At 42.3% G+C, this 16,120-nt stretch overlaps 1 protein-coding gene across 3 annotated transcripts in view; it reads left to right on the top strand.

Annotated features, from left to right (window-relative positions):
* Nucleotides 1–4,890: 4,890 nt before the first annotated feature.
* Nucleotides 4,891–16,120, top strand: part of TMTC2 (transmembrane O-mannosyltransferase targeting cadherins 2) — a 244,057-nt gene continuing 232,827 nt past the window's right edge. For all 3 annotated transcript variants that reach the window (XM_051770040.1, XM_051770037.1, XM_051770038.1), the window contains exon 1: nt 4,891–5,255. Coding sequence is in view for 2 of the 3 variants with exons in the window: in XM_051770037.1 (XP_051625997.1) it covers nt 5,173–5,255 (83 nt within the window). In the remaining variant the exon portion in view is untranslated. The remainder of the gene's footprint in view (nt 5,256–16,120) is intronic.

Here is a 16,120-nt window from a genome sequence, read left to right as displayed (position 1 = left end):
GAAGGACAAATGAAGTAGAAGCAAACAGATCTAGAGTAAAAAACTACCTTTCAACATCTGCAGCACAGGGGAAATGTCAGTATCCTGAAAAGTAGAGGACTGATGGACAACGCAATGACTCACTTCTTTCTATGGGAAGGAAGATGACAAGGAACAGACTTTCAGCTGTTGATGAAGCTTTTCCATCTACTGGGCAATATAGCTGCCAAGAAATGATGAGAAGCAGGATATGATATACCACTCATACTCCCTATCCTCCACCTGCACAAAATCCAGGCTGTGTGCCACAGACCTCTTGGTTATGTTGCAGGCATCCATCTGTCAAATAGGACTTTCCTCAGAATCAAGGTCTTAGGCCAAATTAATCCCTGAGATAATTCCATTGTGTTTTGTCTAAGGAAATATCAATTACTGTGAACGGAAGGATGATCTCATGATGAAAGCAGATGAATGACTTGGAATCATGGCTGGGATCTCAGATAGATTCCTCTTCTGCTGTAGAGTTCCCCACGTGATCTGGATAAACTGATATAAATGCCAGTTGCCTCAATTTCCCCTTGTGTAAAATGATGTTAATTCTAATTTGCTTCCAGAGCCACCTTTTAAGAATCTGTATTTCTTTGAGCTGTTTTGATAAACAGGACAACGACAACAAAAAAAGAAAACTGGTATATTGCTATTTTTATGAAGTATGAAAAAACAGTGAAGAGGCTCATGTTCTGGGAAATGACAAATAGACATATTTGCAATTAGCAAGTTTACACAGTCAACTTAGTCTGAACAAGAAGGATTAAAAACTCTTTTTGATCTCTCTTTGAACTATCTCAAAGGACAAGGGAGATAAATATGTAAAGCAGATTAGGATTAGTCTAGAATGGAGTAATATTAAGAAAATCATCCTTGAAAATTCAGAAGAGACTAAAAACTGCCCTTTTCTCTGCCATTGAGATATGCTCACCTGTGAGTCACACAAATGCTCTTGCATGTTTTGTCCATACAAAAAACTTCCCTTTAACGATCTTTTTTTTTCCTCCCAGAGAGAGTCTGCATAACTAGATTAGGTCAAACTAAAAACACACTGGTTTTCTCTCTCTCTCTCTCTCTCTCTCTCTCTCTCTCTTTCTCTCTCTCTCTCTCTTTGTCCAGTTCTGCAGCAATACTCTAGCTCCACTGACTGATCTAAAGTAGGAACTGGTGCCTCCTGGAAATGTATGTCCTTAGGAAATGTGTTTGGTTAAATCCTCTTTCAAGTACTGATGCAAGTCCGACGTGTTCTTGTTTTTTTTTCTGCATGTGTTTAGTTTTTACCGTCCTATTTCAAGCAGATTTCCATAAGATTTTACAGTTTTGCAGTTGCAACTTATATTTACTTTGGCTGTCATTGCTGATGTTATTATTATCGTAACGTTAGCAAAATAATAATAAAAAAAAGCAATTTCTTAGAGGAAGCAGAAATACTGGTCTCTTTGAGGATTAATATGATCTTTTTAGCATGATGGGGAAACAACGTCTTGGATCTTACTCCACAAAATCAGACAGCTTCACCTCTATGAATCAGTTATTAATTGTGAAAGCAGCAGTAGGTTAAACACTCTCCTCTACTCCACTTTCTTCACTTCTGATAAAGTAAGGTCACTTTTTCCTTCCTTACATAACACCAACTTATCCTCGACTGCTAACAAAAACAACTGCATGGGTGTTTCGAAATGCACCAAAGTTTGCATTCCTGAGGTTCATTAAGCCACACCTTTGGGTGTAATTTAGGTTGTTCAAAAGTAGGCACAATATGTTATAACACTTATTTGACGGTATCTGAGCATAAAAAAATTAAAAATCCCACTTGATTATTCCTATAGTAACACCTAATATCCAAAAACCCCAACAGCTTTTAAGGGGTTAGCCTTTCTCTTCTCAGATGCTTTAAGGAATCTGACAAAAATATTTTCTACAAGCTCCAGCAAATGAACTCAGTGTACAGAAATTGAAGTGTCTAATCTAATCTGTTGAGGGATCTGTACCACATGCATTACCCTGACATTTAAAGTCTCATAGTCAATGACCGGTTAACCAAATCTGTCACTGTGACAGACATGTATTTCTACATGCTGTGCCACAACTTAATCTTTCAGGCACAGTTTAGGTGAAGTATACTGTAGTACAGTGACTCAGAGTCTATAATGTCTTTAATGAAGAAATTTCCCAACTGGTATTAAGACAGATCATTTTGATTGCCATACTTGCAATAAAGCAAAATAAGGTGAATTTGTCGACTAAGCTATACACAATAGATCAGCTGTTAGACTGCATAACTCTAGTTATCTTTACAGTTATTGTTATTATTATGTGCGGTTACAATCCTACACATCTTCCCTTTTCCCTGATACCAGCGTGTGACTTTCTGGAAGTGAAGGCTGTTTTCAAAATGTCATCTTAGTGCCAGATCTGAACTTCTAAATTATCTCTTCTGACACCTTGGGATTACTGTACATCACACTGTAAATCTGCTATGAATCAGAATGTTATCTTATATCTCTGGATGCTATAGTAAATTGTAATGTCTTTCATAACTCCATGCATTTAATACTTTTAACTAATTAAGGAAAAGAAGGAATTGTTCTATCATGATTTGATTTCTACCCTCTTGTTTTCTTCTGTGGTGTTGTTTGCTTAACAAGGACAATAATTTTTATGTTGAACTTGTCTCCAGTTTTCTGCACTGGCTCTTTCTGGCTGCTGCCCCCGGCTTGGCCTGACTTGCAGAGTCCCAGAGCTGACAGGTAGGGTGGTGCATGCATACATTGCCATCTATTTCTTTCTATAAAGCAGGTTATCTCCATCAGAGAAAGCTCTTGCCACTGGGAGGAAACTTACCCTTTGTTTATACAGAAAAACATATCTGCAAGATAGACTTTATGGATTCTTGTCAGTGTAGCTAAATCCACTTGGATAGGCTGATGGAGCCCTAATACTATCTCCAGCTACCCTGGAGCACTTGGGATGTCCTGGGGAGCAAGTACTTTCTACACAGTCTTCATCCTACCCTTTCTTGACATTTGCTTTTATTAGACAGTGTCAGGCTTTGTTAAACTTTTTTTTTCCTGGAGGATTTCTTTGTTTTTAAAGCTTTTCTGCTAGCCCTCATCTACCCCAGTCAGTAGTTCTGCCTCTTTGAAGAAAAAATATATATGCTTTTGATGGATAGCAAGAGACTTCTGCCGTGGTGACTCAGCAGCAATTACACTGCTTTTTATGCAGAGTTTATTAGGATGTTCCAGAGAAAGAGCTGTGCAAATCTAGTGTGTAAGCTCAGCAATTTCACTGCAACAAGAAGGACTAAGTCATGATGACTGGGATCTTAGCAGTAGGTCCATAATCAAATTGAGAATTGGCATTTTAAAGGAAGAATCACAGGTCTTCTGACAAAGAGTACCAACTCTTTAAAACCTAGGTTACTGTGTTCTGTGCTTCAGGCTGAAAAGTTTAATGCCAGATCAATGTGATCTGCTAATGGGTTCAATAAGGTCCCTCAAAGCTTTAATATTCTCAACGAAATGCACCCTCCCCCCATGTCTGCAATTACTGTCACTGATGGAGATAACACACTCCCTGAATCTAAGTAGAAGCAGCTGAGATGTTTGTGACACTTGGGGCAGACTTTACAGGAGCACTTCAAGCATTGCTTGAAAAAGGTCTTAATGCACTTCATATATTTTGAGGTTGCAAAGAACAGCATTAAATAATCACATAGGGGAGGAAGAAAACTTGTTAAAAGGTCCTCAATTTATTAGACACAGCTTGATGTACAGACTCCTATTCTTCAGAGACAGCATGATGTGCAACTTGATGGAAATCATGAGAAAATAGTTACACAAAAGGGCTGGCTAGCAGCAAAAAGAGGCAACATTTTAAAAACTCTCTATAAAAAATAAGTAATCAGCTTGATGGACCCAAATCCATTCCATAAATTCATGCCTCTATATCCCATGAATTCCAAAAGACGTTTTCAGTGCATTATTTCCCCCGGCTGGGTTTCCTTCACAGTCTATTTATCTGCCCCCCTTGCAGTGTGCAGCTCAAGCTATGCCCACCTCGCCTCGCGCAGCCCCAATGTGGGGCTGTCCTGAGGGATCCCCAGCTTGCAGTGCTCCTTTGCCTTGGGGTGCCTTTGTTTCCAGCCCCCGTCTGCAAAGTATCAGTGGTTTTCCTTTGGTTTTGCTTAACTGGAAGCTCAGCTAAGGGCTCCCCGTGGATGTTCACACCAGTAGAGAGGGAAATACCAGGCTGTGGACGAGTTGGGAGCGTGGAATCCCCTGCTCTGGCATTCCATCCACAGTGGTAAGGGCCCTCTCTTTCTAACTAATCTGACCTATTTTGGGGGGTTAAGTAAAAAGAAGAAAAGGGGGAAAAGGGGAACAGGAAAACAAGGAAAAGAAAGACAGGAAAGAGAAGAAGAGAAAAGGGGAACAGAGGAAAAGGGAACAGAAAGGAAAAGAAAGTAAGAAAAAAGAAAAATGACAATAAAGAAAAAGCAACTGAAAAGAGAGAAAACCGACTGAAGTCATAAAGAAAACAGAAAAAGGAAAACGTTGAAAGGAGAAAAGGGGAAAGAAAACAGCCCCTGGAAGAAGGTAGCGCTCGGCGATTACCGGCGGCAGCGGAGCACGCCCCTCCCCGCCCGCCCGCCGGACCCGGCGCGGGCGCTGCCGCGGGGCCGCCCCAGCACGGCCCGGGCGCGGGGGCCGCGGGGCGGGGCGCGGAGGGGCGGGCGCGGGGCGGGCCCGCGCGCAGGCGCGGTGGGAGCCCGGGGCGCCCCACGCGGGCGCTCTCAGAGCCTCGGCGGCGGCGCCTGGCTCGGTAGCGGGAGGGGTGCGGGCCGGAGCCGGAGCCGGAGCCGGAGCCGCGGCGGTGCCGTGGCGCCGCGGGAGGAGGGCGGGAGCTGGAGACGTGCCCCGCTCCACTCAGCCCATCCGCGCTCTCCCCGCCGCTCGCCCCGCTGCCATGGGGTAGGGGCGGCGGAGCGGGGGGACGCCGTCAGGCTGCGGCGGCCGGCGGAGCGCGGAGCAGCGCCCCGTGGTGCCGGGGGGCGCGGGGGTGGCGCGGCGGGGCTGGCGCGGGAGGCCGGGCAGGGCAGGGGGCTGCCTCGGTGCGAGAGCGGCGGCGGCAGGCGGAGAGATGATCGCGGAGTTGTTGAGCAGCGCCCTAGGGCTCGCCCTGTACCTCAACACCCTGGGCGCCGACTTCTGCTACGATGACAGGTAGGGCGGGGAGCGGCGGGGCTGGGTGGGTGGGCGGGCGGGGGCTGCCCACCTGTTGGGAGCGGGGTTTTGGCCGCCCCCCTCGGGGTGTCCGGGGTGGTGCCGGAGGGTCCCGGTGGCTCCTGGGCTCTGGGTGGCCGCGGCGGCACCCGCCGCTCCCGGGGCTTTGACAGCTTGGACTCGGTCCTTTCCAGCCCCAAGCAGCGGGAAGGGACCCGCCGCTCTAACTTGGCATGTCCCGGGCTGATCCCTGATGCGCGGTGCCAGCGGGGCGCCCGGCCGCCTCCCGTCCCGTCGCGGCGCTCCCCCGGGACCGAGCCCCGCGCGGGAAGCCGCCCCCGCTGCCCGGCTGCTCCCGGGAGCGCAGCCCCGCCGGCGGGACCGCCGCGGGGCTGGCTGGGGCTGGGCTCCCCACCTGCTCCTCTCCTGGCCGTACCTGCCCACCAGAGCTGCGGGAAGGCGCTGTTCGCAGGCTGGGGAAATACCGCTTTGTGCCTTTTCCGGTGACTTAATCTGATAGCATTTAAAACAGATGCATAATTATAATGTATTAGGGAGAACAGCACGCCTGGCTAAACTTATTAACCGTCCTGGGGTGATTCATGCTCCATTGGAATTAAACCATCCAAAAAGTGAGCAGGGATTGACTTTGACAGCTTTTCATCAGCCTCTCTCTATGGCCCCGGGTGCAGGCGGGCGAGCGGGGGCTCGGCGCGGCTCGCCCTGCCCCGTCCCGTCCCGGCAGCGCGTCTGGAGTCCTCCGGGAGCTGGCCACCCGTAAGGGGTGTCTGTGTAAGCGAGGGAGTGACTGAGTGCCTCTGGGTGGGGTGTGTAAAGCGGAGGGTCCCTGCGGCGCGGTGCAAGTTCCCGATGCCCGCGAACTCCAAGAAGCTGTCCGGCAGGGTCGATGCCTTGGAGCCTTTGATGTGAGAGGGGGGACGCGAGGAATCACAGTGAGGTGGGATTGGGTATGTGCCTGAGCAGGAAGATGTTTGTCGGGTGAGCTGAACTTCCCGGCGCGCTGATGGGATGCAAAAGGGTCAGATCTGTCCTTAATTAGGCATTTGCCTTGGGAAACAAGTTGCCTGTCCTGGAGTAGATTAGTTACTAAACTTGGAATTTTCCTCCCTTAAGCGATATTACAGTGCACCTGCTGTGTTTAAGGATCTGTCACTGCTTCCAGAATACTCCCCCCTATTTTCAAGGCTTGCTACTATTAAATCTATTATACTGGAAGCAAATGCCAAGTGTTAGTCCTGGTCTAGGTTTGTGGCTGGAAACAGAGTTGGCTGCAGAATGTGGCAATTCAGGCTTCAGCCCTTCAGGTCATTTACATACACTTGAAGCCTTGTGAGCAATTCAGTGGTTTTAGGTTTCTGTGAGTCTTCCAATTTCCTACAATGATTTTTCTTAAACCTATTTTAAAATTTTGAGACTTCATTCAAAAACAATAAAAGAAAAAATTAGCTGTTACTCTGTAATGGGAGGTCTGAGTTGGATAAGTAGAAAGTAGCGAATGCTTTGACACACTGTTACTGTTTTAAACACCTTGTTATAGTTAGGAACTTCAGGAGTTGTGGAATATTTATATATAACATATATATATCCCTATATAGCATATGTTGCAATGTTTGGGCAAAACTGGGTTGTTTAAGGACATGCTTATAAGCCTGTCCTGTAGGCCCGTTCAAATTGGTTAGGCATGGAAAGCAATTCGAAGTACAACCTGGTGCTATTGATGTGGAGGTCAAGGTTACTCTTGATCTTTCCTGAGTGTGCTTTAATGCAGTTAGAAAAAAACAGCATTTGAGTGTAATCTCAGAGAGGGTGGAAAAGGTGGAAAAGGTAATCTCACACTGTCTTTGCTAGTACTAATCCCAGGCTATTTAGAAGGTGTTCTAAAATACTCTTTTGTTTATGTGTTTACCTCCTAACTAAATAAAGTACTGTCATTGTAGCTAAGATTTAGGCATTCGCTAGAGTGCTTTGAAAGCCAGTTAATGGCATTTCTGTATGTGGGGGTCATCTAATTAGGATATTTTTCAATTGCAGCACTGGAAGGGACAAGGCAGAAATGGCTGTTTCGTGCTAGTAATTGTTGAACTAGAAAGGTTTATCTATTCAAAGAGGCAGGCTCTCAGACCCGAAGTATTCTTTCAACTGTAATCACAGGATCTTGCTGCCCTGCAGGAGCCCTCTTGAAATGTAACACTAGAAAAGGAGGTTGGTGCTGGAGCTGCAGGACACAGCCTTCCATGAGGGAGATGGATCATGCTACTAACTTTAAGTGAATAAAGATTTTGCATTTAAGCTGGGAACCTGCAATGTCTTGTTTCGGGAGGGCAGCATGTTGCCATGGCTTTTTCTGCTTCCTTTGCCATCATATTGAAATTACATCAGACTGTTCTCTTTTTAATATAGTGATCAAGCTTACTACATAAAGGCTGTCTGTAATTGCTTTCTGTATTTTTTTACGTAGGTTGGGCAAGATTAAGTGGCATCATAAAACTTCTTATAGCAAAATCAATTTCCCAATGGTAAAACTTAATATTTTAGCAGCAACATGGCACCAAACCAAAGACTGTATGGACAGTGACATAACAAACTTGCTTGTAGTCTGGGCTTTATGACTCTATATCAAAGGATTCAATATTTTATTTCCCGCCCTTCACCCAATTAAACTGAAATTGAATGAATTTAAAGCCTGGGGAAGTTGAGTGAGCAAATGTACATGACTTTTGGTCATTAGTCTGCCTAACTTGTTGTTTCTTTCAGACTAAGCAGATATATGGCACATGCCTAATCAGTACAAACGTGATATTTTTGATCAATTGACTTACCGATTACTTTGAATGAAAGTGACAGTCTTTAAACTCGAGAGCCAGTGTAAAGAAGCACTGCTTTTTTTTTTTTTCCTTCCATGTAGGTGTAGACCTAGATAACACAAGCTTTTGCCATCCTGGTCCCTGCTTCTATAATTCTCACAAACAGCTATGATATTTCCTAATTACATGTGAACTACGAACCCCCTTGTTCATCTAGGAGCAAATAGATGTATTTTTCCCTCTTTTTACTTATTCTTTTTTTATTTGAAGCTGAATGCAGCATGCAGTAACCCAAAACAAGAGATAATGAGGGAAGAGATGGTGGAAATATTTAGATGTTGATTTAATGCCAGAGTAGCTCACATTGCTTGATAATAAAGGTTTATTTATTGCTGAGCAAAATCATCTTGGAAATGGTAATGGGATAGGGAGAAATGCAATTGCCATTCCTGCAGATGCGTTGAAGATCTTGCTTGTTGCACCGTGTTAAATCCAGATTTTTGGCAGATTAAGGAGGGCTAATCTCTGCACACGTAGTTCGTGTTTCATGCTAATATCTACCAGTATTACAGGAGGGAAACCCATTGCTGCACTAAGGCTTACACATCTGCATTATTATTTTTCTTTGCCATTTAAGCCTCCTCTGCCCCCCTCCTCCTCCCAATAAGCAATTTGATCTGCAGGTGCCTTACATTGAAGCTGTAGTCCTTCATGTGACCTGTGCTAACTCAGACAGGTCACTGTCACGTTATAGCTGGAGTGTGGAAGATTTAGTGTTCTGCGTATCTGAGGTCATGCATTGTTAAAGCGAACATGTCAAAAGCAACTCATCCATTGAGGTGTTCCTTTCTTCTCCTAAATGTCAGAAGAAAGGCATATTTTAAGAAGAGTAAGAACCTTTAACCTCAAGTGATGTATTTTCTCGAGGACACATGGGCAAAACTTGTGCTCTGGAAAACGCGTACAGACATGTCTGTGTCCATGTGTCCTGTGTCCACAGGACTTCCATGAGATTTGGTAGTGCAGACCAACTTTCTCTAGCTTGTACTGCATTTTATTTAGCTGGCCTGAATGCGGCAGCCTTACTGATGGTAGAAAATATCCATCAGCCTTGTTTCAAAGTCGCTGGGCAATATTCCAAACTGCGTTGAAGAAATCATGATAAATGTTTTCATGCTGTGGTGTCAGACATGCAAAATTTAAAAACAGGCTGAGCCCATACACATTTGACGGTACCTCTATCGGGTCTGCCACATGAGATTTAATCTAGCAAGTGACCCAAATACGCGCACTAGAAGAACAAGTGTAAATACACTGGGGAAAATTGCTCGCCATCTGTCTCCTTGTTGTGTGTGTATATTGGATTATTAATTTACATCTCTGATTTTTATGGCCCCTTTTTGTCATCTACTTTAAATTTTTCAGCTCCAAGTGCACCTCTCCAGTAGCTTTTAGTAGCTTCAGTTTGCAAGTGGCTGAAAACTGAATTCCAACAATGAGGTTGGTTTGGGAAGACATGGACTTGTGTGTGTTCTCTGTAGTGTTTTCCCTTTGTCCCCTCTATTCTATTTTATGCATGCTAATTTCAAACCACCATAAAGATAATTTGTGTATGAAACAGTGGCTTTTTAACATATTCATGAAGGAAAAAAGTAACCTGAAGAAGATGCCTAAGTAACTTGGGCTGTGTAGTTTTCAGGTGTTGTAGTTGAGTATTAACCAAGTGAACCAGTAACTAATGGGATGAACCTGGCACAATAACAATCTATTGATATGATACCAGTTTCATTTATAAAGGCTGAACGTTACCTGAAAATACGTTTGGATTTTGATTTTAAAAGAGTTTGTGCATAAAAAGTTGTGTTAAGTGAAAGACTTTGATCAAAATATGAAAAATGTGAAATCTTATTTTCATTAAATATTTTTTTTTATTTTTTTTTTTATTTTGAGATGTTATAGTCTAGAGATTTTTGGAAGCAAAAAAGAAATTATGCCCCCACAGGCTTTCTTGTTGCACATGTAACACTACCATAAAGCATGTCACTTCTGGTAGCTGGTTCAGAGAATAAATTCATGACTGTTAGCAGACAGAGAGTCTCCCTGAGTCACTGATGGGATGTGTCTCATCTGCAGGAAGTTCTTCCAGCACACAATGGAGTTACAAATTGAAATGATCAGCTTTCTCCAGCATCTCCCATATGTATTCCAGCTGCACTTCTGAATCCTTAAAGTTTGCCAGAGTGAAAGTCGCTGAAAAGGCTCCAAAGTATCTCATCTCAATTTGTTAACCATCTGATAGCTGCAAGAGTGATGAATTAGAGCTCCTTTACTTCTCTCATCTGGAAGTTTGCCTTTCCCTTGTTGGCTGCTAGGACCTTTTAAAAATTTTTTCTGTGAAGTTGACTGAATCAGACTTTGCTCTTTGTTTATGGAATTTCTTTCTTTAGGGGAAATATTTAATGCTGAAACCGTAGATGCAAGCCTGCTACCAACCTGAGGTGAAAGGTGCTCCAAATATACAGTTGGAAAAACAGAGTAAATCAGAAGACAGAGATGCTTATTGTTATTGTTACTTATGTAAAAGTGAATCTGTTCTTTGCACCAGTGTTTTAGGTTAGATTTTTAAAATTTTTATTTCTAAATATTTTATAGGCTTTACTCAGCTTTTGGGTTAACTGTCTTCTTTTTGGAAAAGAAACCTTTTTAAACTGTCCATTTCCCTCAATGTTCTTTTAACTCTAATTTTTGTTGAAATGGTTGTTTCTTTTATCTGGAGACCTGAACCTTATGCTCAAAGTTCTTTGTTCTTTGGCCCTCAGATTTTTAAATAAATTTGGGAATTTCTCTTGACTGTGGAAGCCTATGCCTTTGGGCTTGGCAACCTTTGAACTCCATCTGCTATCCTGCTTGGCGTGATTGATCGTATAAACTCTCCTTATCTTCATTTAGGGTGGGAGCTTGCTCTGTGGGCAGGTTTTTTAAGTCAGGATGGCAGTAGAATTTCACATCTATAGATCAGGTTCTTAGGTCATATGCTTACAGTTTCGGGATAGTCCTCCAGACTTGAGATATTTGTGTTATTGTTTGCACAGGCAGTCCCTCCCCGCTAAGAGGGTGCAGTTTCTTTCCCAGTTTCACCCTCTGCAGAGCTCCACACTAACCGTTTTTCCCCAAAGGCTAGCCTGTTGTTAAATGAAACTTCAAGAGTCAGAAGAAGGTGGTTTTTGGAATGGCATCTTAAATATTACTTAGCATGTCAACACTACTGCTCAGTTTGTTACTTCAATACAGTTGAAATATTTTGCAGACCTGTGAATAGCTTATAACAGACATCTTCGAAGGCAGCAACATGCACTTGGCTTCGTCTTCAGAGGATGCTTCAGGCTAGCACAGGGTTGCTGCTGTTTGTGTATGACAGCTTGTTGTGAAACAAAGAAACAAGCTGGATCACTGGGGCAGCAGCCAAGGATCAAGTAATCTATCAATCTCTGTTTCACTTCAAGGAAAAAGAAAATCAGTAAATCAGACTGTTGAAGCTGATGAAATTTTGTCAGCCAGCCTCTGTAACTGGGGATGGCTCGTTGATGATGCTTTACCACACTGGCCTTTCCTGGCCTCATTAAGCTTTGAGAGAGAGAAAAAGTAAAAGTGGCTTCCTTGAATACTAATCCTTGTGTTCCCTAGGACACTGTGAATTACTCTGTTAGCCTTCGTTGTCCTAGTGGCTTCATGAGGAGGTTTTTCCAGAATAGTGGGAGGTTTCAGTTGGAGGGATATAATACTCATTTACTGTCTTCATGCCCCTTATTTTCTTCCTCCCTTCATCTTTTTAATTGCTCTTTGTTTTAGAATTATCATGCTTTTAGCTTAAGATATTTTGTCTTCTATATCTTTTTTTATCCAGTGGTTTATTCAAATGGCCCACATTGGTTCTTCAAAAACTGTTAAGAATCAGTGTAACCTCTAAAAACACATGTGGGTATATATACTATCATTATATTAAATAGCAGTATTTTGTTGTATACCTAAAATTTGAGACCACATCTTTTTTGGCATCTGTCTTCCAGCAGAGACCTGGATAGGCTTCTCATTAGTCTGCCACAAAGGCTCCTTAATTTATTTGCAGGGGTCACTGACTGCCTGAGATCATTTCCTTCTCGGCAGGATTTAAGCACATTGGCCTCAGGAGCGCTCCTAGTCCCAGCTGGCCCAGAAAGCCAGAGACTGACAGGTAATTGAACCAGGATTTTCCACATGATGGTACAAACCATTACTTTCAGATGACTGGACTGGTCTGTGGCATCCCCTGTTATTCACCAACCTGTCAATAGACCCAGAAAAGTGTGCCCCGACCTCTGACCTTGTGGTTCAGGGGAGGACAGGTTTTTCTGAATTTAGCATCCTGTTCCCAGGGTACGTATTTCTGCACTTAGCATTACTCTAGGCTATTTTGCTAATGAGAGGATTGTATAATTTTAACTGCTGCGTGTTTTAGTCAGCTAGTCCAGTACAAGTTCAGGAACAACGCGGTAAGTGGTAGCAGAACTATAGTAATTGGTAGCATCTTTGCCAGTGCCTGGATGCTATTTCCATGCAGCTTGGTAATTTGTGTACTTAAAAAAAAATACTTGAACTCTTGAAACAGGGTCATGATTCAGTGACCAAAATGGTCGTTGAAACACACCCACTCAGCAGCAGCCTAAACTCTTCCTAGATCTCTGTCCCGACTTTTCTTCCTACCTTTGTGACTTTTTATATATAGCAGTTAATAACTGGTACTGGGCCCAGGAACCAGACTCTAGACTTCCCCGTCATCACTGTAAAATGACCTGCCCCCAGTGTTTAGGTGGGAAGTCAGTCTTTGAACACTCTCAAATACCTAAATAAAAGATACACTGCATGTGTTTATCTGCAGTCCCAACTTAGGAATACCATTTCATTTCTGTACACAGCATTTCCAATTGCTTGGTTACCTGCTCTGAGTAAGTGTAACTTTAGTTTTTAACTGCTTTTCTAAGAATTTTCTCTCTCTCTGATACAAAGGAATGTAGCTCGGAGTTGGATGCTCTGTCAGTTGGGTACTTTTCTTTAGGAGGTGGTGCCTGGCTAAGTGCATAGACTTCCAGTGTTGTGATGCATCAGGAGTGCCTTTTTCAGCATCCAGCCTCCAATTTCCATGCAGGAATATTTCACAGTTGATGCTGTTTAAAATAGTTCTTAACATTTTCTCGGCAACTATTGAAGCTGGTAGTGGTTATTTACTTTGGTACTAAAAAAGTACCTGGAGTTCCAGTGTATGAATAAAGCACTGAAAAATACTTTTCATTGGAAATAGTCTCTTTAGGTTGATGTTTGCAGTGGTTTAAGGTGACATAATTACTTGGTGGAGGAGGGAAGAAAAGAACGCTGAGGCACTGGATGTTGTCCATTGTAAAGATCTTTAAGAATTAACACTGGTACCAGGAAAATAAAACTTGTCTGTAGATATGGGTCAACCAAGCCCTTTATTGTGGAATATCACAGTTAAAACCAAGCCCAGAAATCCACCCAACCAGCACCAAACTGTTTGGTTTTATCAAAGAGCTCCTTGATATGTCTTCATCCAGATTCCAACAGGAGATAAAGGACTCCAGGAGACAGGCAGGTGTGTAAAAGAGATTGATGTGCTGAAGATGCCTCTAGAAGGTAGACAGAGGAGGTCTGCCCTATTGTAATTTAAATTCTAAATATTCAGCGTGTGGCTGGTTTTGGAACCATGTGTCTTGCGGTAAATTCTGTGCCTGCATTTTACCCCAGGATATTTCCCTGAGGTATGTTGTAGCACACCCAGAGTTCAAGCTGCTGTGAGGGTGTGAGTTGTCAAACTGAAGTTCTTTACTGTATTAATGCCTATATACTTGACAGTCTTTTACTAGTCGCTTTGCATTGAAATATACAATTCATGGGGTTATAAAGTAATAGATCAACATCTTGGAGCCAACATGGGGAGAACTGGAATTCTTAATCCAGAATAATTTGATTTTTTTGCAAATGAATAATGTTTTTCTGGTTTCTCATATGAAACCTTGAAGTGAGAATTCATCCCAAAAGTCTTCTTCTGGGACTTTAACTTTGGTTTCTCCAAGTCTTTTGTGTGTGTGTAGTTGGATTTCGTTGTTTTCAGAGTGCGTTTTCAATGGTGGGCCTTTGAGAAGACTAATGGGAGGATCTTGCTGCCCAATGTGCAAAGCAGCACATTAAATATACACTTAAAAATCTCCTTTTTAAAGCTCACAATGCCTGTGCCTTTTTTAGGCTGTTCAGTAGTTTCTCTTTTGTAGACTGATCCTCTTGGTGCTTTTAGCCTTTATGTGATATTGTAGAACTTTGGAAACTTTGGAATGTCCTTGGTTTCATTTTACAGCCTGTCAACTTTCCTGGGTCGCAATCAGTTATGTTTGGCTGGCTACTTTGTTTTGGGGGATGTGTACTTACTGGGCTACTTCGAGAAGGGGATTAGGTCCACTTGGAAATTCAGATGAGATGCCTGCAGTCACCTCTGGCCTTTAGAGTAGCTTTCCTAACCCAAAATAACACTGTGGATTTCTGTTACTGAAGTGGAAGGAGCCCACACTTTGAGTGTGACTCTGTGGTGGAACTTTTAGCTGTTGTTCTCTAGATCATGAACCTTCTGCTATATACTCTTTTTTTCATGTTTCATATGCTTTTTAAAAATAGATTTTTTTCTTTTAAAATAAAAGTATATTTGAAGGAATGCTGTGCTGTGTTTTATCCTGTCATTTCCAACAGTTATGTGAAGATGAAGGTGCTGTCATGTTCTCTCTTGTATTTGATACTGTATTTATCTGACTGCTTAGTGTAGCAGAAGTGTTGATTTTTTAAATTATTTTAATAAAAAGATAAAGAAATTAGGCTTAGAAGTGAGACAGGATCTTAAGAAACCTTATTTTGTGTGTTATACATCAGCACCCTAGATACCACTAAAATGAGGAGAATATTTGTGTCTCTGATTAAGCCTCTCTGTATTGGCCCGTCTTACCTTGTTCATGCCAGAATTTAGTCAGTGAATCTTGGGCAACTCTTTGAAATAATTTGTGAAGCTTGATTTGGAAGTTTGGTTTGAGAATCTCTAGCAAGGTTGCTCTCATTCTGCCATCCTTTCTTTGGCTTTCCAGGCCTCTTCCCAGCTCCTATGCCAAAAAGAAATACTGTACAGTTCCTGGGAAGATACTTCTAGGTATGGTACGCATCTATCTATGTATTTCTTTGCTGCAAAATCTTGAATTATAAGAAGAATTTTCTGGTAATAAATTCCATGAATTTTTGGTGTATGTGTTTCATTTTCTTCAAACACTTTCAGTTGTACTTGAGGAAACTTTTAAAGGTTGTTTTGTTTGTGGGTGTTTTTTTTTTTTAGGAAGAAAAGAAGATTGGTCTGGCAAAACTAATGTTAGTTGCAGAAGAAAGGTTTCCTTTTTTAACTAATTATTTGTAATTAAACTTCAGATCTTTTACATTTTTATAATTAAAGCAGAACAAAACTTAGGCTTTTTAAGTCACTTTGATCTGAATTGAGGTTCCAGTGCCAAAAAAATAATTTAAATGTTGCGTGGCTGTATAAATAAAGCCTGATGAAATATAAAGTACTAAGAGAATGATGAAAAAATTAAATCAACTAAACTGGCATTTTTGTGTCTAGCAGCTTTCATTTTATAGCACAAACAGTTCTTTATAGCTTCTTTGTTATACCGGTATACTTGAATGAATTTTCTATTTGTGTGAAAAGATGTAGTTTATGTTCTAGTCCATTTCACAGTACTTTACTCATCTCTTGCATGTAAATCACTTGGCTTGTTAAAAATATTAGTATTTCTCCTTAATAGACATCGTGCTTCTGGAGAGTTCTCCAAATGCTTTTTTATTCAGAAGATGGAAGACTTAAGGATGGGGAAAGGCCACAATGAAGATGGTTCCTCATGTTGTTGGCCTCATGCTAAAAAAGCCAGACTCAAGCTGGATCACCCCAGAGTTCTGTCTGTG

Source organism: Manacus candei, unplaced genomic scaffold (genome assembly GCF_025592945.1).
Source record: "Manacus candei isolate 608988 ecotype Guabito, Panama unplaced genomic scaffold, ASM2559294v1 h1tg000114l, whole genome shotgun sequence".
NCBI classification, from domain to species: domain Eukaryota; kingdom Metazoa; phylum Chordata; class Aves; order Passeriformes; family Pipridae; genus Manacus; species Manacus candei.
The sequence above is the reverse complement of the archived record's forward strand: the minus strand, read 5'-3'. Positions and strand labels throughout refer to the sequence as shown.